General features: G+C 40.7%; 1 protein-coding gene and 2 long non-coding RNA genes across 3 annotated transcripts; 2 read left to right on the forward strand and 1 right to left on the reverse strand.

Annotated features, from left to right (window-relative positions):
- The first annotated feature begins 5,429 nt into the window (after positions 1-5,429).
- On the forward strand, positions 5,430-20,747 carry LOC107270240 (homeotic protein labial). Its single transcript, XM_015745083.2, has 2 exons — positions 5,430-6,992; positions 18,675-20,747. The coding sequence occupies exons 1-2, from the start codon at positions 6,110-6,112 to the stop codon at positions 19,160-19,162; spliced, it is 1,371 nt and encodes a 456-aa protein (XP_015600569.1). The 5' UTR covers positions 5,430-6,109; the 3' UTR covers positions 19,163-20,747.
- LOC112494706 lies at positions 6,852-7,638 on the reverse strand. The gene is made up of 3 exons (XR_003060440.1): positions 7,433-7,638; positions 7,009-7,251; positions 6,852-6,948 (listed from the first exon to the last, which is right to left on the reverse strand). It is a non-coding gene; the product is annotated as an uncharacterized LOC112494706 (long non-coding RNA).
- LOC112494707 lies at positions 8,459-10,244 on the forward strand. Its single transcript, XR_003060441.1, has 3 exons — positions 8,459-8,882; positions 8,956-9,133; positions 9,580-10,244. It is a non-coding gene; the product is annotated as an uncharacterized LOC112494707 (long non-coding RNA).
- Positions 20,748-20,836: the final 89 nt, after the last annotated feature.

Here is a 20,836-nt window from a genome sequence, read left to right on the forward strand (position 1 = left end):
CCTCCTCCAAACGCGCACAAAATATATTACCACTAGCAGACGTTACTTTAGTATCAAAATCCTCTCGTCGATCTCTCATACGTAAAAATAGGTACTACATAATTTGGTTCCTCCGTGAGTCCTGTCTATGCAATAAGATTGACCTTTTTGCGCGAAATCGATCCTATTCGAGAGAAGGCACAAAGCGGGATTTATAGGGAGGTGACAAGAGCCGATCAATTTGGCGGTGTTAATGACTGACGTTTAACAAACGGCAACGTGAAGGTGGCCAATTAGCCGTTGGTAGGGGTTTGTAGTGACATCCCGGTATTATTGATTTCTTAATCTGTTCCTAATGAAATGATGAATGGCTGTATTGTCTGGAGCCGACCGGGATTTATGTCTGCCTATATATCAGTCGGCCTCAACGAAATATCCGACAGATTGCTTAATTATATCTCTATTATATAAATGAACGATCAGGCCTACGTTGCAAATGTATAATTGTCAAAGCATGTGACAGCCACGCGGTCTAAGCCGTAATTAAAGATGGGTGCAAGAACCGTGCGTGACTTCACAATTATATTTTTGCTTCGGAAGATATATCATATCGAACGACTATATCTGACACGTATACACGCATATATATTATAGATATTCAAATCGTCAAACTTAATTATCTATTACTCTAATCGTGACACTTATGTGAATATTATTGCACACTTTAATCAGTATAACGTGTAATAAAGCGATACTGTCCTTTACGTCAACAATGATTTAACAATTAATTTATATATCGTCTTACCTAACACTGCCGAAACCTAAGACAGGAATGTAGAAATAATATATTGATATCTTAATAAGGCATATACAGTAGAAAGTGAAATTTCAATTTTCAGACAGAAAAAAATATATGAAATTGAAGTAATGAATTTTTGAATTTTTATCGTACAAAGACGGCTGTAAGGTGCAGTACTGATTCATATGTCGAAGAATATCGATATAGTCGACTCTGCCTAATTTCGTATCCTGAGAGGTTTGGTAGCGATATTACAGAGAGCGCTATCAAAGAACGTTCCCCTTCTCTTGACACCAGCTACCCTTGCTCGCGTGACCGTAGAACTCGCGGTGAAGAAAATGAAATCTATTCTCCGCCTAGTGCGATTAATAAAGAAAGGAATTTCGAGGATGCGAACTTGGAGAGCATTTACTGCGATAGGTCTTACAGAAGATTCGCCGACAGTAAAATATGGTCCAGAGTCGTATCCTATAGCGAGTCTATATCTGTACGTTCGATAATAAATTATTAATGAATTTCATTTGGGTCATTTGAAATTATTGAAATATTTGAAGAAAAAAAATCTTTTCTCATCAGACTGGTTTATATTGCCGCAATAAAAGCAGTGACACGCGCTGACATTGCATCCGATTAAAATAAACTCCGTCCATGCTACTCCCGTCAAATAAGAAAGCAACCGACCGTCAGAATCAGAATCAGAATCGTAGCTATCGGAAGGGTTTGATCAAGATCAAGATCCAAGGGGCTGATGGTTGCCCCGCAGGACGAATGTCGCGGGTGGCCGCAGGTGGCGCCCTCGATATAAGCTCTTCTGACTAAACTCCTGATACAGGCTGCGCGCCCAAACTCTCACGATGGAATGTGTCATCCTGTCACTGAACTCCTGGACCAGACTATACGAGTCTCATGCTCCCGTCACACGTCCTTCGACTGGCCGATGTTCTGCCCAGCATAGACGTAGGTCCAACCCTATGGGCATATACCTACCCTGACCTCAAATCCTTCACTCGACTCCTTCACCATTGCCATAGTCACATCTGCCAGCATGAGACTTTCCACCCTTCTCTTACACTTCACACCCTTACACGACACCCTCGAGCCGATCGCGTAAAAACGTGCGCGGAAAACTAGAACTGTCCGTACTATGCCAGGGGTGATGATCGGTCCTTTTTCGTGAAATAGGAATTTTTTTTTGGGAGAAAAATTTTTAACTCGAATAAAAATCTCATGTATCGTCATTTTTTAATTGAAATTAATAACCCGATCGGTGGATTTTTTCATCTGATATTTCGTTGTATTTTTAATAACCCTTTAGAAAAAATTCATGGATTTAATAAAAATCCAAATTTCATTCTCGTGGACTGGGATATATTTATAATTAGAATCCGGAAATGGCCACGCGTAAGTATGACGTAAGTAGGTACGCGGCCCTTGATCGACCTGATAATTCCAAATAAATCGAGAAATGATTCTGGAAATGAGAAAATACACAGGATCGTAGACTGACGAGAAGTAGATTAACCTACCATTAAAGAGGTGTACACAAGTCGATCCAACTGCCACTCAAAAAAGTCAGGGCCGTACACTGACTCATTAAATAGTCGGATAAGTTCATTACTTTCCATAGGAGGTTGATAGTAACCGAGAAATTAGCTACGGTGTCTCGTGTAGAAAATAAATTCTTACGATCGACAGCTTTGGCCTCCCTGGTCAACCCGTGCCGACAAATAGCTATTCATGCCTTTAATAACGTCACTGTACATAAAACTATAACTATACATACGTGTATAACGTAGTCACCGTAAATAATGATTACCAGCTAAAATCACCTACATAACTCTCCCGGGAATACATATTATCGCAGAATCAAGTTTTCCTGGCCGTTTAGTTTTTCCTCAGTCACGATAAAGAGTCGCGCGTGTAATTCAGATTTGATCGTATAATGGGAACCTGAACTTATTATACCTCGTCTAAGGATCTCGTTAACCGCAGATTCGTATCTCGGTATAGTTAAATCAATTTTTTCTGCCACGAACTACACGCTTGATAAATTAGTTAAATGATAAAATCTCTCAACGGCATATTTAAGAAAAATAATTTCTACCGTTTTTCCTAGGTCTAACGAACGGTCGGCCATTTTGATTCGTAGAACAGAATCATGACGAAACTATGACCAGAATGCTGCAGAAACTGTATCTCAGAATGCTGCGATTGAAGCTTTTGATACTTAAAAATTTACATGTCTTATTTCATATTTATTTAATGACAATATTAAGCATAGCGAATCGAGTTTAGTATAGAAATTTTATAGGTTATAATACAGACGCTCGAGTGCGAATCTTGAGGCGGAATGTACTTACAAAAAGTTGTAGGTAATTAATAAAGTTATTTGCGATCTGAAGGTTTTCACGATCTTATGATCTCACGTGTATCAATTTAAAGTGAAGTGCAGAGTCTGTCTTCATGCCTGTCTCTCTGCAGGTAAGTAAAGTATAATGTGTACCAACTCAGAGAAGTATACGGCGTATAACCACTGTAATAGTTTGCGAAAGAAAAAAATTCGTAGGATACATCCATGCGACAAGATGGATCGGCCCGGGCGTCTAGGTACATGAATGAAGAAGAAAGCCAATTTTTATGCTCTGTCGGGAACGTTGAGAAAGAATAGAGCAGCTTTTCGCTTCGGTATCATCGGCCGAACCCTGGAAGAGAGTGGGTATTGTCGTGGCAGCCTTGCCGATGACGTGGAGATGATGAATTTCTTGAGCGGCTGCAAAGTCACAAATTATTTCGTAAGCTCGCCGTATTATGGGAATATATGGTGTGAACGTAGCTACGGTGTGCTTTCGCGACGTAGACTGTCGGCAACTTCAGGAACTTCAATAGCGAGTACGCTGACTCGAGCAGTCTTTATTGGCAATATGTATGACTAAACTTAAATATTGGATTCGTGATGTTGGATGCTAATTTCAAATTGATTGGTCGATTTTAAATAATTTCGTAATCGTAATGGCGGATAGGAACGAACGAAAAAAAAGAAATGAACGTTAATCAAAACTAGATTGACATTCTTAAACGGTCGTTAAATGACGTATGACTTAATTTCACTGCAATGAAAAGAACATCTAGTAGTGTCATCACATTTTTTATATTACACGTGTCTCGCGATGGTTTTCAAACTGAATAAAGGAGCAAAAAAATGTATTATCTTTATCCTCAGTACACAGTACATGACGTCACACAAAACGTCAAGTAAAATGGATTTTTATTTAATATTGAAATTTAATATATTCATTCTCGGCCTTTTTTGCATAACTTTGATGTTTGTTTACAAAAAAATAACGAACAATAACCTAACCTTCAAAACAATCCCCATGACTTTATGTATTACCATCTCTGAGGCAAATGTCGAATCTCGCTTCGGAAAAAGGGTGGTTTTTTTTTCTGAAGATCGAAATTTCTATCCTTAAACCTTTGGAATCACTTTTTACGCGTACTATAAGACACAGGATTTTCAGCTAAGGTGAGAAAAATCATTTCCTTAGTCCCAGCAGCATTTTTCTTCAGTTAATACGAATTCAGTTAATACGAATACCAAAAGGAGGCATTAATACGAATGACGTCACTTTCATTACTGCTTTTTGATGTTGTATCAGGAACTAGAAGTATTCGAACTCATTTACAAAGCTTAAGGATGGCGCTTTAAAGTTACCCCACGGCGGGAAAAAAAATTAAAATTTGAATAGGTGCAGTCATTCATGAAATTTTTGGACCGAAAATTAATTTAATACGTTGGTCGTAAATCGGCCACATCGAGACCACTCCTTTATCATAGGACACGTGTTTACCGATGTGACATGAAACTCGAAAACTTAAAACTTTCGTATTATCGTCCGATACTAATTTTTTGGTTACTTTGAAAAGTATTTGATTTCTTTCTCACAATCATTGAGTATGAGTTAATAAATTTCTTAAAAAACTAACCGACTCTAGTTGTACGAAATCACGTCGAACCATCCTCCAAAGGTAAAACATATTTAAAAAAGTTTCCCTTTCGCAAAATGCCATGGTTTGAAAAAAAAAACGATATGATTTAATTAAAACGTATGAAACCCTTGGGACTGCGCATTAAAAAATATACACTTTAGAGTGCAAACAGCATGAAGTAATCTTCATAATAAAAAGTTAAAAAATGGCGAAGACAAAAAAGGTTATAACTACATGATTAAAGAGCGTCACCCGGTATAAAAGGTATGAAAGGTAATATCGCGTATATATACAACCAGCGAAAGAGGGATAAGGATGAGGTGTAAGGAGAAGGTTATGGAACCATATACACATATACCTATGGAGTAGGTGGAGAAGGTTGCCACTGGGTGTGTGAAGGTGGTACCGATATTATGAGTATACGATAAGTGTCAACTGCAGCATGGGAGATAAAAGGAATGAAAATAGAATCTAGAAGCGATCCATCATCCAGCGGGCAACACGGTGGCGCAGGTCTGCGTCCGATTGGTAGGTAACGCCCATAGAGACACACGTGACCGTATGGCACCGCCTCGGTGTTACTGCCTCCGGGGGCCGCGGACGTGTCAGCTAACTTCCCGTCCCCCAGATCCCACGAGGCTGAGGCAACGCCGACCTCACCGTACCTCGCGCACCACTCACGCACGGCCTAGACGGCACGAGAGATATTTACAGGGAGCGACGAGGAGGGAGCAACGGAAAGAGAGAGAGAGAGAAGGAGAGAGCACCAGAACGCGACAGCGTGCGCGTGAGGGAAACAGAGAGACAAACAGAACGAGCAAGAGAGTGCCAGCCAACTAAGGACGCCAGAGCAGCGTCAGGTCAGTCTCACCTGCGTGCAGCTTTGCCTGGCCGCTCGCCTCTACTGGCGCGGCCACACTGCAGTCCACTCCGGGAACCCTCCTCGAAAGGACCGTTGTGCTTGAACCGGGTTCACTCTTGGGAGTATCGATAGATCGATGAATCCAGTTTCGCGAGTCACGAGTACGAGCTGGGATATTGTTGCGAGAGACAATTTGACGTGGCTGGTGTGCCGATGTTTAAACGAGGGTGAAAGCGTGCAGTGAGGTCGTAAGCTTTAGGTGCTGACTTACGAAGAGAGTTTTTCTAATTGGTGTAAGAAAAAGGAAAGAGGAAAACTGGGTACCACTTCATAGCCAAGGCGAGTGCCTTGGTCGGTAAAAGTACGCGTGTGATTATAACTGTGTGTATGGGGTAGATGATACGTATTGTTGTGAAAGCACAATAGCTGGTTACACCCTGAGACGTTGCCGGTGCTTCGATTAATGTTTCTGTACTGCAAGGATGATGATGATGGACATGGGCATGTACGGGACCTACGGCAAGCCTGATTCCTATCCAAATTATAGCTTTGTAGGCCAGGGTGGTAGTCAGCCACCAGCTGGACACGTGTCCGTACCTCCATCCCCTGAGCTTGCACCTACTCACTATTACCCACAGACAGCGGTAGCGCCCTATTCCTCCTCCTCGGAGAACTTCCTCGCGTCTGACTCCGGACCGTCCAGCACACCACCTCAGAGCTTTTACTCGCCGACGGGTGCCGTTCTCCACGAAGACGGTACCGCGATCATTTCTTCTGAAAACGGTTTGAGCTACACGAATCTTGATTATGCCTCGTATCCGACGCAACACGCCGGTTGCCACACCCCTACAGATCCACACCAGGGCTACCATCACCAGGTCCAAGGTAACTACCGGGAAGATCCGTCGGCCCTTGGACATCCGACTGGGAGTGTCGTACAACCGAATCATCCCCATAGCGAACACGAGCAGCTACACCATCAACAACAACAACCCCAATCTAGTCATCACGAGGTCGACTATCAGATCACCCTTGGAGGAACCTCGAACTACCTCCATCATCAGCTACCCGAAGAACCAATCCATTACGGGCAACCCGCTCTTCGGCAAACTGAATTCCTTGGACATCCTGCCAGTGGCCATTACAAGGAGGAAAGTCCTGACGTGGCGGCCTATCATGCTCTACAACAGACCGCTCATTCTTTACATCCCCATGCACACTCACCGCATCCGCACCATCATCAGCATCCCCATGGACACGCGCATCCTCAACAGCAACAGCAGCATCAGCAACAGCAACAACAGCAAGCTCAGGTTCCCACCTACAAATGGATGCAAGTCAAGAGGAACGTGCCCAAGCCAGTCGGTACGTCTTTTATTACCTTTAAGGTGTATTCGATATAACTCTCCGTATCGTGTTCACCTTGTTTTACGCCTATCCTCTAGACAACGAGCGTGAAATTACTTATTCTCTGGGCGCGATCCAGACGCCCCTCGTTAACGCTTAAACGGTTTCGTTCTCATCGCCCTGAAGTTGCAGAATCATTCTGTGAGGAGCCAGCATCATTTTCTCGAGTATCCGTTTCTTTTCACCTTCGGTATAACCTCCGTGCGATTGAGTATTACTGAAAAAATTACGTTGGCCTTAATGCACTGACGTAGGAAAAATACAGTGTCTACTGGTACAAAGTAATTTGATGTTAAACTTTTTATACAACGTTACTTCCAACATTTTCGTTATAACCTGTAATATGACTTTGATGATTTTCTGATGAATCACATCGTTGTTTTTTTCTTAATACTCACCTAAAGCTTTTTACTGATCGGTCTCTATGGACCGAGACTCTTGAAGAATTTTTCCGTATGGATATGAATTAGTTTTATTTACTTTTATTAAGGAGTTCAGGAGGTTGTACTCTTCGTTTAAATTTCTTTTATTGAGATTGACAGGAAATTTTCAATCTGTCATTCAGTGGCAGTCGATCTAGTGATCTCAGAATTGCTGGATGTGTAACACGATTAATAATACTCGATGACTATCCTTATATACTGGGGAACATGTATAGAGTTCTGTACTTGTATTATACCTAATTGATATTTAACCAGTGACTGTCGCTTTGAGACGTACCTCATTAATTTTACTAGGAGACTGATGGTTCCTGCCATTCGTGACTTTGCTTAGGTCCCAATACATACGCCCTGGGGCAAACTATTTAAAATATCGTCATAACGGGCTATTAACGGACACGAGTTGATTATTCTCATTAATAACGAGATCGTCATTATTATAGGTAGCCATCTATATTAATAAAAAAACATGCACTACACTTTCCTCGTAAAAAACTCCAAATCCGACTCTCGTGAAATTCACACGGAACACAAAAATAATACCATTGATCGTTAAACGCCAATTTTTAATGTATACACAATTATTGGGTATCGATTTTTCTTAATAAAAAACATAAAATTTCCTTTAACCAAAATCCTGAACGTTTCTGAGGTGCACGTATGGCCCTTCAAAATGCAACTGATGCGCAGGAAGGGAACGCAGGCAAAGCGATAAAGTCGTCCGCACAAACAAAAAAGAAGATACTGTCGTTTACACAGAAGCTGCTGGTTTGCGGCCATAAATCAAACGTGACAACCGCTTGCCAACTCTCTATCTGCCGAATGCAAATGTTACAATCTCTTTCTCGCGTTTCTGACCAGGAGCCAGTGAGTTTGCGTACCCAACCAGCCGTCGCGACGCGATACCGTATGATGGCTCTCGTTCCGCTCGAACGCTGTAAAATAGTTCCTGAATTTCACACCGCACTCGGAATCACGCTCTGCTGTCAAATCGACAAGATCGTAACACGCGCGTTCGAACTGCTGTTCAATTAACCAAGTTAAATAGAGGCACTGCTGCAAGTATCTTGATAAATGCTAGTGCACGTTAATTAACCGTCGAATATCAGCGTAGACTCGTGAGAAAGTAAGGCGTAAGGAGCATGTGTAAATTTGAGGTTACGACGTTTGTGAGTTTCCTGTGAGTTTTACGTTAGTCTATCGCAGTGTGACATGGGAACCTCAAATGGGATTATTGGTTAACACTTTATACACGATCATAACGATTGTAAGGAATACATAAGTTTTGATTTTCGTAATATACAAATTATTACTGAGTGACAAACGAGTGACGTGTATGGCAGTTTGAACAAATGTTGCTTTATAACAAAGCGTTGCGTCTACATCTGCAGCACACAAACGTACTCGGGTATGGTTATTGCACTTGGTAAAATTCTTGTCTATTAGCAATCTTATGTTTTATGCACGTTATTCATTCACAGAATTATGGTGCATGACGGTTATGAAATCAATAAGTTTATCACCGCTTTCCATGTCGTTCCACATATGTTTCCATCGGCATCCATGACTATGCCTATGCGCCGTAGATTGCAGTGAGAGAATTGTAGACTGTCAAACGTTGGCCATCGTAAATCTTTATAAGAAGATATTTATATGCAGGTAATTAGATGGTTCAGCCACGAAGGTTAGATACGGCCGATTGAGCCGTGTACGTGTGTAATTGTTGTATCAAAGTTACCACTTAAAATTGTATATCAGTGATTACAATTATTGTACCTTATTTATTGCTGATACCGCACGAGCCTTGAATATCTTCAAGTGCAAACTATAATTATTCTACGTCGCTGTAAATGCTAGTTGATACTGAAGAATAGATAACAATTTTTAAGTAGTTACCAGCACAAAAGTCTCTTATTTTGAAAAAAAAAATCATTACTTTATCTAACTCTTTATCGTCGGAATAAAATAGTAATACATAGTGCAAGTGTGTATCATCCACGAAGCGATAAAGAATTTTTTAAAGAAACGGTACTAAAACCGACTATTGAGTCATATTAGATACTAAATAGTTTCTATATAATATACATGTTTTCTTCTATCTTCAGCGAGACAAAAGGTGACAGCCCACTGGCGCCAGCCTATCAAATCTCGCGGAGGACGATACAGCCAAATGTGTTAAATCAATTAAAATGTTAACGCAGCCAGTCAACCTCGGCTTATCTTGACAGTGTTCGCTGGGTCCGAGGCTCATTCTGAACGCAGTGTATCTTTCATGTTAGGAAGAAAAAGAAAATATCGAAACTTCTTCCGTCGATCGGCTCTCGACGATCTCGAGTACGAAACTGTTAAACGATTCCTAACAGGCCTCATATCAGTTTTGAAGTGGTTCGGTCGTCCATTCTCGCGATAACATACATAACCGCGCATTAACCCAAGAGCAATAAGTACTTCAGATTGAATGTATAAATTTAATGACACCGTTCGATCATCCATATTTCGCGCAAGTGCTATACTTCGAAATACGGCATAACCTTAAAAATATGTACAATTAATCAAAATACATAATGCAGATTAAACGAGCACATTTTTCTTCCACGTAAAATACATTGACCTTGACAGGTTATGGCTACTCGTGATTTGAACGATGACATTGATAAACTCTTTAGCATCGACCAATTAAATTCATAATGCTATAAAGTTACCAGCAAAGCGAACTGAGCTGCTGAATGAACCCTGTCAAGGATTACGCGCGTTTCATTTAATAGCTCATTATAATTGCATTAATGAAAACGACCCGACAGTCGAGGGTGAGACCGCGACACTCATTGCAGTAGAACATGCGAACTAACTTAAGCCTAAAGCCACCCTTGATTATCCACCAACCCCTTTTGCTCACTAGCTTTTTGCTCTTGGAGGTTGGTATCGCTATGGATTTAATAATTGCTCATTATTTACAGCTCGTCAACTTGTTGCCTCGTCCAAACCGGCATGATCTTTAACACACGAGCGAATGACATACGGTATGACGTAATTTATTAGGCCCAAAAGAAATCATTGAAAAACTTCTAATCGTCTAATTTCAATATCCAATATATGTCCGATTCAATTATTATCTAACAGTAGCAGGCATATATCATTCAAATTATATCATGATTCTTTTTACACAGTATATATACTTAAACTCGTATACCATGGTGGTCGCGGTCGATCAATCTTTATCTGCGCATCGATTACCATTTTATCCGTGTTAGTTTATCGGTGGAAAATCATAATTTTTCAATCGCAATTCAACAAGTCAAACTGGTACCAATATATCTGAGGACTCAATCGTAAAATTGTCTAGTGTATGCATATGCGCTTATGCAGATAAGGGAACAGACTCAAGTACACCGTAATAATGTAACGCGCTTTGTGCCTGCATCACACGTGAGAGTAACCCTATGGGCGGGGCATACAAGGGTGGAGAATTTTTCGCAAAGGTTTGGTTGGATGGATGGCACAATAGCTACCGTTCCATGTTTCCCCGGCATCTGAGCCAGTAAGAAGGACGCGTCGAGGTCCAGAGGCCTTTATAGGGTGCGTCGTCCATTCCCCCCTTCATCGACGCTTAGCGTCCCAGACCCTGTCAGCTGGCCAGTCTCCGATCTATCATACCGAACTTGATTTCGTCCTCCAGCAGTCCTCAATAGCTAGATTGGCAATATAAAGGCTGTCCCGATAGGAAAAGTCTCGATTATCCTTATTATACACGAGTAAAGAATCCAAGGTCGGTTGACAATGAAAAGTAATTTTCTGATTTGATTGTACGTATACGCGGGAAATTTGAAAAAGGAATCGATGCAACTACTTCAGGGTCCTGTACCATGGACTTCGTATCTAAACGTTTATTAAGGCTGGTTTACGATGCTGTATAGGATTGGTATACGAGTACTAGTGTTCCTCAAACTCGCTGGCCATGTTTGTACCGTTTCAGGCAATTTTATGGCATGTTTCGTGTTATTTACGAATAGAATAAGCAAGTTGCTTGATTGCTCTTATACGAGTCTAACCAATCCCATTACCTTCGGCAGTGCTTTCGTATACCCAGGCTTTACGACGTCATGCCACCGGCAATGCCTATCGAAAAAAAAAGAAACCACGGCCTTCCAGATTTCATTTATTTTCATGGAATTCCAATCCCGTCGCTTTTGCACGAAGGCTTTTCGTGTTACGTGGATGACACGAGAGCTTATACCGATCCTTTCTTATGTTAAAGTGAAAGAAGGAGTTACCAAATAAAATGGTGTTTCCAGTACTGTAAACTTTATCTGACGTTATAACGATAGTAAACATATTAGAATTGTATACCTAGCAGATAATTGATATAGCCCACTTGTGAAGCCTTGTTAAATTGTTATTTTGTCCGTTTTCTATGACAACCACGCCCGTGCAGTCTAACCTCGAAAATTGGATGGATCCTCGTGTTCGTTTGACAGGTTTATAACGAGAGGAGGGAAGAGGAAGAAATAACGAGAGAGAAAAAAGACTTGGGACCGAACGCTGTAAAGTCTCGTAATCGGGAGCATGGAATCTGGTAACATCTTTTCCTACGTCTTTATTGATCGAAAAGTCCCAAGAACGTTTCACGACAGTGAATATTTTATACAGACTCTCGTATTTGACACGAAGCGCTGCCCTTGTTTCTCGAAGACTATCGCCTTTTAGGCTGACTTAAAATATGCATATTGTTATCGACGTCGCTGACCAAACGTGGCCAGGGGCGGCACTCGAACGGCAGTCAGAGGGTGAAAACCTTTCTTCGAGTCCTTATCCGAGTTTCACCTACCTCCGGGTACCTTATCGAATTTCAAGTTAAACTTTGCCATCTAAATTCACACGAACCGGCAAGGGCGTAACGGGCGTGTTCCAGATAACTGAATTACAGCGTTGCAACGTAATAAAACAAAATCACAAGTCCGATTCAGCGATAGCAATCAGTACCTATACCCACTACACAACGCAGACACCAGGAATATCAGCCTTATTAAACAATTTAGTAATATTATTTTGTTAATTATCAAATCCAAAAGTTAAGCAATTAAAGTCAAATATAATAAACTTAATACAATTAACAGATATTAAAAATTAAAATGAGATATATGAACCTGATCAGGTATCAATAATCTGAGGTTGCAGCTGCATTCACACAGAACTACAGGATCTCCTCCACAAAGGTTTCCAAAGGTATCTATAGGTACCTTAAATGTACCAACTTGTCTGTTCCTACTGCACGTGTTACTGACATAAGCGGATAGGCAGATAACGACTGGTCGTATTTGCCACACGCAATGCAAAGTAAAAGTCCGGAAGAAGTCGAGCACAGTTTTTGCTACGTATAAAATAATATTTTATCAGCCACCTATCATAAGGAACGGGTAGCCAGTACGTTCGATCCGTCCCTGAACTTGGGAACGTACGAACGAACAAGGAGTTGGGAAGGCAACTGGCTGGGCATGTTGCGTTGCGAGGGCCAGCGGACGCGTGAGTGAGCGGCCGATATCTCGCGAGGGGATCAGAGGATCGTTCGCGTGTTTCTACCACGCCACCCGCCAGAACTACCCCCGGATCCTGGTCCCGCAACACCGACAACCCCTGCCAACCATCGAACACCCTTAAAGCCCTCGACCTCAGGCCCCTTGAACCTACCAGCTAGTCCCGTTATAAATGTACCTCCTTGTCCACGTGTCTCGCGCACGGTGATTTTCATTTCCGCGGCACTTCAACGTTGTAACCTTAACTCAATACGTTTCAAGAGTCGTAACTTTCGAAATTACAGGTACCTAGTTTACTAAGGGGTCAAGAAAGTTGGTTACGTTAAATTTCTATTCGATTAAAAAATCATAGTATTCACCTCTACTGGATAACTTTTATATCCCATTTATTTAACTTTCACTCTACTATATTTATGAACGTCGTACTCCATTTATTAAGCTAATTTTCGACGCTTATCTAGTATAAAAAAAAATAATCCAACTACTTCCTATACAGTTCATTACAAAGCTTATTAGGAACTCGTGAAAGAGGTAATTCGTGACAGATACAAACAGCCTGCACGCGTATAAAGGAAGCGTGCGCGCGCCCCTGCTTACAAGTGATATGACGTGACCATTTCGTTTCCTCTTATGCATTGCTATATGACTCAGGATATTACCTATCATAATACCAAAGGTGGAAGAACGCCTGAGTGGCACCTGACAGGGGTAGATATACAGAGCAGTGTCAAAGGGGTTTACAAATGAATATTAACCTGCGATAAAAAATATTCCTATACCACCTTCGATATAACCGTTCGAAACAAAATATTAGATTCGTTTTAAAAATTTTTTCTTATTCAAAAAATATCGTACAGACTCGAATCTATAAGCCGTCCAAATGACGGTGCACCGATTGAACAGTCATATGGGGCAATAATATTGACCGTATTAACGTAACCGGCACAGGTTTATGAGCGCCATTAAAAGTGTTGATATTCCTCCGTGCATGGTGTAGCGCAAGCAAATGAACGTAACAGCATGGTGCTCGAATAAAACCTATATACTACGTACGTATGTAGCTATACGTATAATATAAAGTGAGTGCCTAACCACGTACCAAGCTATGCATGCCAGTTCACCTTCGTCCAAAGGCCTCCGATTAAAATCTCACCTGGCTTAATATTACTATTTTATATTCTCGACTCTATAACTTCGCCTCGAGTAGCTCGATTCCTTGGTGCGCTGTCAATTGGTTGATCTGCGAATATTAAAGAAAAAAGATTGAAAACGTCTGATAAGAAGACCGACGTGAGTAGGTACCATATGGAGTATTGAGAAAAATAAAACAACATAGATATCGTATATAGGGTATGTTCTTACTATGGGAAATAGTTCAGGTTGAGAACGACTGTCACGTATCAACCGCATTGCTCGATATCTTCTTGTTTCCACGTAACAGGTGTTTTTAATATTTTTTAACAACTTGTCAATATTTCTCACGTTTCGATTAACATGCGTGATCGAGCATTCATAAAATCTCTTACTTATACCAGTGTCTGATTTATATGCACTGATTTAACCGTCAGACTTTCATTAGTGGGACGGATGAGTCGATTTGTCTATAGGGCAATAAGAAAATTGTAATTATTTTGGTAATTTAAAAAATTTGATTGAAAACTGGAAATTGAGGTAAAGAGGCATCCTGGTGGGATATAACTTATTTGAGAGTACTTACCCCCATTTTCAAAGACTACCACGTGATGCACGACCCCTTCTTGTTCACTGGGAAGCCAATCCGGTGAGCACACAGGATCATCTGCTTTATGCGGCAACAACCTCCCTCGTTGGCACATTATGCAATTCAAATATTATTCAAAGGCTAAAAGCCAGGAGGCCCTGCAGATGATGTAAGCTAAGGAGGGGTGCCAAAATGGGGAGAGAATTTGAGCTACTCTACAGTATAGTGTTACCGGGAGAGCAGACCTCGATACGGGCACTTACCTACCCTGCTAGTCTGAACACCGGGGGTTCCCCCAGTTGGATCACTTCAACGTAAAGGCTTTCCGGTTAGTGGATGCGCGCGTCACCCTTTTTCTGCATCGGTCCTTCCGCCAATGTTCTACCGGTGACACTGAATTCGCCACAATATATTTTTCAAAAAGTATACAAGTATTTCTCTTGACACCAAAAACGCAGCATCACAGACGCACGAACTGTATGAATTTTGTAAATTTCAAAAATTTTATTATTTCCAAAAAAATTTCAAACAATCACTTGACAGTGGAAACGTATTTTTTATTGATTTAAAAAGAAAAATTGTAGTCATCAAAATCGGTCGCGAGTAATAAAATGAAAAAGAAAATGAGGGAACGGTTCAACCAGCTGTATTTGAGCGATATCAAATTTCGAATTCTGATTATACGCAACGACGCCATCATTCTCCATTGTGTGTATAAATATTTGAAACGTATACGAGTCACGATTACATATTTATGAGGTAGGAACGGTGAGCAGTCGTTAATCTCATAAAACGTATCGTACAGGAGTATATCTATCTATAGGGAATTTTATAAAAATTTAGAAAATCAATTTTATAATTTTTTGGGAATTTTCATAAAATTCAAAATAATATCCGTCCATCACTATTTACTGGTATTACATACCGTTACGCTCGTTTCGTGTTAAATTCATGACTGGATTATGGTGGTAATCCATGATTGCGGCGGCGCACCCCCACGCGAACGCATAAAAGCTCATTGTGACAATATAATCACAGTGGAGAAGAGGGTTACTCGAGGGAGTCATACGTTAGGTACCATCGGCTAGGCAGCGCTAACTACAGGGTTAGCTGCGCAAGGGTAATTAGTGGTGTCAACGCCTCTCTTGACTCAGCAGTATCGAGGTCTCACCTTGTGGTCCTCTAGCTGTTACGCCCTCGCTATGATCCATTTTCCGTTAGTCTGACCCGACAAATTATAACTGATATTATTAACCCTATTTTGCATTCCGACAGATTCGCTTAATGGGTTGTATCGCTATAGTATCGCCACTTATAATTTTTTGGGCGATTCTCATAAATATCCAATTATATATAATTCCTGAGTTGGATAAATTTGCATGATGTAAATATGAATAGAAAGAAATTTTCTAAAATGATAAAAATTATTATTTAACATGAGGAATAGTGTATGCGCATCTGTAGGTGTGCTGGATTCGATTTTTATGTCTGATATAAGGTTACAGTTTTTTTTGTGAAATTTTAAGCTACGTAATTAAATCTTTATTGGTCAATTGTTGATTAGATATAAAATAATTTTAGAAAATAATTTTTTATCAAATATAAATTGGTTACTCGATTTTGAATCTCTTAAGTCACTCAAGTTTCACGATTTAGATTATACATGTAAGTCCAACTTAAATGGTAATGTACGTATAAATAGTATTTTCGGGCATAAATTATATAATTTTTTAATCAATTACTGCATTAGAATCTCACTTGACGCTGTCATGATTTTTTCTAAAACATGTTTGTGGGTATTTGCAACTAATATACGTATGATAGGTAATCTAATGCATGTTTAATACGAGAATGTGGTAAATACACGCGTAATTATGGTTAGATATACCTAGGCAATTCTATTGATACTATACTAATTTTAATTTTTACTCACTGATAGTGACTTTAATGAGTGTGAATATCGCTGCAAGAATGACGTGAAGAATTGAAAAATTAATTAAACACCTGAAATTTCAATTCTCTCTACATACGAACGAAGACCTGAGACTTCTGGAAATGTCACTGTTTATTTTTTATATGTATATTAAATAACAAAGAAGTTGGTTCTGCCATAGGAACCAAAGTGCAAAAGCTAACTTCAACGCTGAAACTGAATAACTCAGGGTTCAGCTGGTTCGTTTGAGCTGAACAAATGTATATACAATTTTATAGATATGAAAAATATTTTTCAGCATGCCAATATTACTGTAATATTTGCAAAACTTATTCCGCTCTATAAACTATGATAAAAAGATAGTACAGTTGTTAGGAAACTGAAAGTTGATGGTATACAGGCTCAGTCACTTATCCAATGCAGAATCCCAAACTTGAGCCATTAAGCTCACGCTTTTCCCACCGTATAATAAAGTTGGACAAGTTCTATTAAGCCTAGTGCCGAGACGGAATGAAATGGCTTTCGTTTTCGCGACTCATTCATCAATTTAGAAGCTAACGGAAGGACCGCAGAAGATCTGGTGATTTCAGTGCTCCTGGTCTATTATATCGTTAAGTTATTATACGTCCTAAAGCATATACATCACATATGTATATCTATTAGTCTAACACAGTACTAGGTATTAGAATTAAATGATCTCATATAATTAATCGAAAAGGTGAAAATAGTCTCTATATAAATAATTGAAAATAGATCTCCCTCGTATTCCACTATTTGCTAATTTTCCAAATGCTTTCATTCTTACATTCTATGAAAGAGACTGTATAAACGAATGTCCATAGGCCGAGCTCCACACGACACCCAAAGATTAGGTAATGAGCCACAAGACGGATCATCCTGTTCCCATGCTATCCTACCACCCTAATTCGCCCTTCATCCTCCAAATCACCTACCTACCTGCCTACCTATCAAGCTCTTACCTAACCTACCGACACAGACACATTTCTCCTGGCTGCGCACTTCGGCGAAATGAAATAAAATAAAATAAATAAAACAAGAATACAGGTGCTCCTACATCATAAATAAGACATGTACCTTCCAATCGGTATACGCAAAATTTCATATATAATGGTGTGTTAAGGTACTGACAGACGCCGATGGCTCAGGGTGGTTTTCTAATTTGGCGAAAATAGTCCACGGTGTTGATCCTTAAAGCTTCCTTAAGGACTGTGGCGAAAATGTCATGGACACGCCCTCGAGTCTTTCGAGTAAACGTAAACCGCACGAGACACAGGGTGGAGACAATAGGCTACGCATACATTATCAGAAAAGATGTGATGCTAAGGCGTTGGCTCGCTACTTTCGTTCACCCTCTTCCATTACGCAAATTGACAACGGCAGTGGTGCAGTCTAAATAACCGACTAATTTTCATAATGTATAATCCAAAGAGACTTTTTACAAGAGACCCGGACTTAGCCTAAACTAATTACAAGGAGCGACAGTCCTGGAGTTACAAAGTGCCACGGGCCAATGATGAGATTGCTCCGAGGACGTAGATCCGTTCAAAGTCTCACACGTTTGGTTTCCCCGCGAAACAAAAAATAATGGGATTATCGTGTCGAAGTCCAGGACGTGGATTTCGCTTGGAAACTTAAATCTTATCTTCAGGATGGTCAGACAGCGTGAAACGGACTGTGACCTCAGAGCCAAAATTACTATTATGACGAAATAACTAAAATTAACACAATTAATTGTTACACTCGCTCGATACAATATTTAACGATTGCTACCCTTTGACCCTTTCATACAAACTTGAATCGTCCCCAAACTGTACAGCCTTCTATACTGACCATCTGCTATGGACACAAGAAACCTATCACTTGACTGATTTAATCCTTACGATATTACCCACGTCAATATCCCATAGATCCTCCCTAATAGTAAAAGTTTCCACGTATAATCCCCTTGGTTAAATCTTTCCTATTAATTAAAGTGAATCCCTTTCCATGTTACAGCGCCGAAAACAAATCCAACGGGGGGCGAGTTCGGTGGCAGCACAGTGGGCGGTTCGGGTGCATCCGTTTACGCGTCCTCAGCATCCGGGCCGGTGAGTTGCCTGAGCGGTAGCTCCTTGAGTGGAATCCCTGGTGGCTTCAACAATACCGGCCGCACAAACTTCACAAACAAGCAGCTCACCGAGCTCGAGAAGGAGTTCCACTTCAACAAGTACCTGACGCGAGCCCGACGCATCGAGATAGCTTCCGCCCTGCAGCTCAATGAGACGCAGGTGAAGATCTGGTTCCAGAATAGACGGATGAAGCAGAAGAAGAGGATGAAGGAAGGGCTGATACCTGCGGACGGTACAAGCACAAGTCAGTTGAGCGGGGCGAGAAGCAGTAGTAACTCACCGACCGGTTCGAACCTCGAAGTGGGCGGTCTTGCCCTGGCCAACTTCACCAGCGACAACAGCCGTGAATCCCCGCCTTCGTCCGCCAAGGAATGACGTGATTTCAATTCGACGGAAACTCGCCGAATCTGCAACAGTTTCTGCGGCATCCGTGCGCCACGCGCCTGAGGCGCTGGACGTGGCGGCGGCGGTCGCTGTAACTAGAAAAACTTCATCAGTCAACATTGTTATGCTCTTCCGTCTCGACGAAGGACACGTGCTTTTCGCCGAAGCGCCCACCGAATAAAGAAAAAAAATCATCGGCGAAAGTATTACCATCCAATTTTCATGTAGCGACACTCGGAGGGATCTCGACGTCTTCTCCAGGTGCGCGATGCTGTTCCCATGAGAAAACACGATGGATCCGTTTTCTTCGTGTACCTATGCTACGGTACACATGTCCACGTTCTGATCTGTCTTCCCTGTCACGACTTCACTGTCATCCACTAAATCGCATTGACAATCGACACGATCGTCATCCTGTCGTATCTCTAGAAACCGCCCAACAGCGTCGAGTAACTGTTCAGGATTCAGGATTCAATTAATTCTCCTGTAAGTTACTATACGTATATAAAATGGTGGTGAGTCCAGTACCCTATGCAGGGTCTGTAGTTCTCAACGAGCTACAGCGACGACCAATTTCATTCCTATCGGAATCGCAACGATCCTTAGAGAAATTTAATTAAAATGGACAGTCGAGTTTATCGTCAGTTGTGATTAATCGAAACGGAAGTGAATGACCCAATCCTCACAGTAGCTCAAAACCAAAAGTTACCAATACCTCTTAATTCGTACGAGTGATATAATGAATATAACTAATTTATAAACGCCAATGACGCGCGTCATTAAAATCATCGGCGCGCTTCGATTCAATCAGCCAAAATTCGATTTTAACGATGAACTTTGCCCGTGTCGATCGCGTTATTGCGTCTTGTCCCATTTTAATCGGACGATATAGCATATCGTTAATTATTTAAATATGGCATGGAACTGTCACACGACGCTAAATAATATTTCGACTCATTGACATCAAGCGGATTCCCGTTTTGACCATTTTCACGATATACCGAATACGAAAACTTTCGGTATCGTGATATTCGTCGGAATTTTGTGAATTAATCACGATTTTCCTGACTGTCGCGAAATTTCGCGAATAGTCTCCAATAACAATCCTGTTGTAATAGAGCGATAGCAGCAAACATGTCCCACGGGATATTTCGTGTATGCACAATGTAAATAGAATCCTATGCAAATCTCGATGGTGATAAATACATCCGAAAATGTTCTTATTGTTATTCCAAAAATATATATATATATAAACGACGTGTGATATATATAGAAAAACGGGGCGGTCGGTAATACATTTATTTAACATTAAATATTATTTTGTGGCGAGACGATTTGACTCCTCGTTAGAGTCAATGCACAATGTATTTGTGAAAACAGTTGAGATTTGCATGGGCTTCGTGTAAGTGAAACTTGATAATTTAAGTAATAGTGACATAGACACCTCGTAGTCATGGGTTATTGTGATCCACGCAAGGCTCTGTACCTAAAAATTCCTATTATTATAAATTATAATTAGTCGATAATATCATGTAGGAAGCTGTAGAAAGAATAAAATATTATTGTATTAAATCCATGGATCAGAGTATTATACATTGAGCCTTCGATATCCATAGAAAACATATGAACGGGCATTAATGTAGGTGAGTGGTACAAAAATAACTT

Source organism: Cephus cinctus, unplaced genomic scaffold (assembly GCF_000341935.2).
Source record: "Cephus cinctus unplaced genomic scaffold, Ccin1 Ccin1_scaffold0709, whole genome shotgun sequence".
Lineage (NCBI taxonomy): Eukaryota > Metazoa > Arthropoda > Insecta > Hymenoptera > Cephidae > Cephus > Cephus cinctus.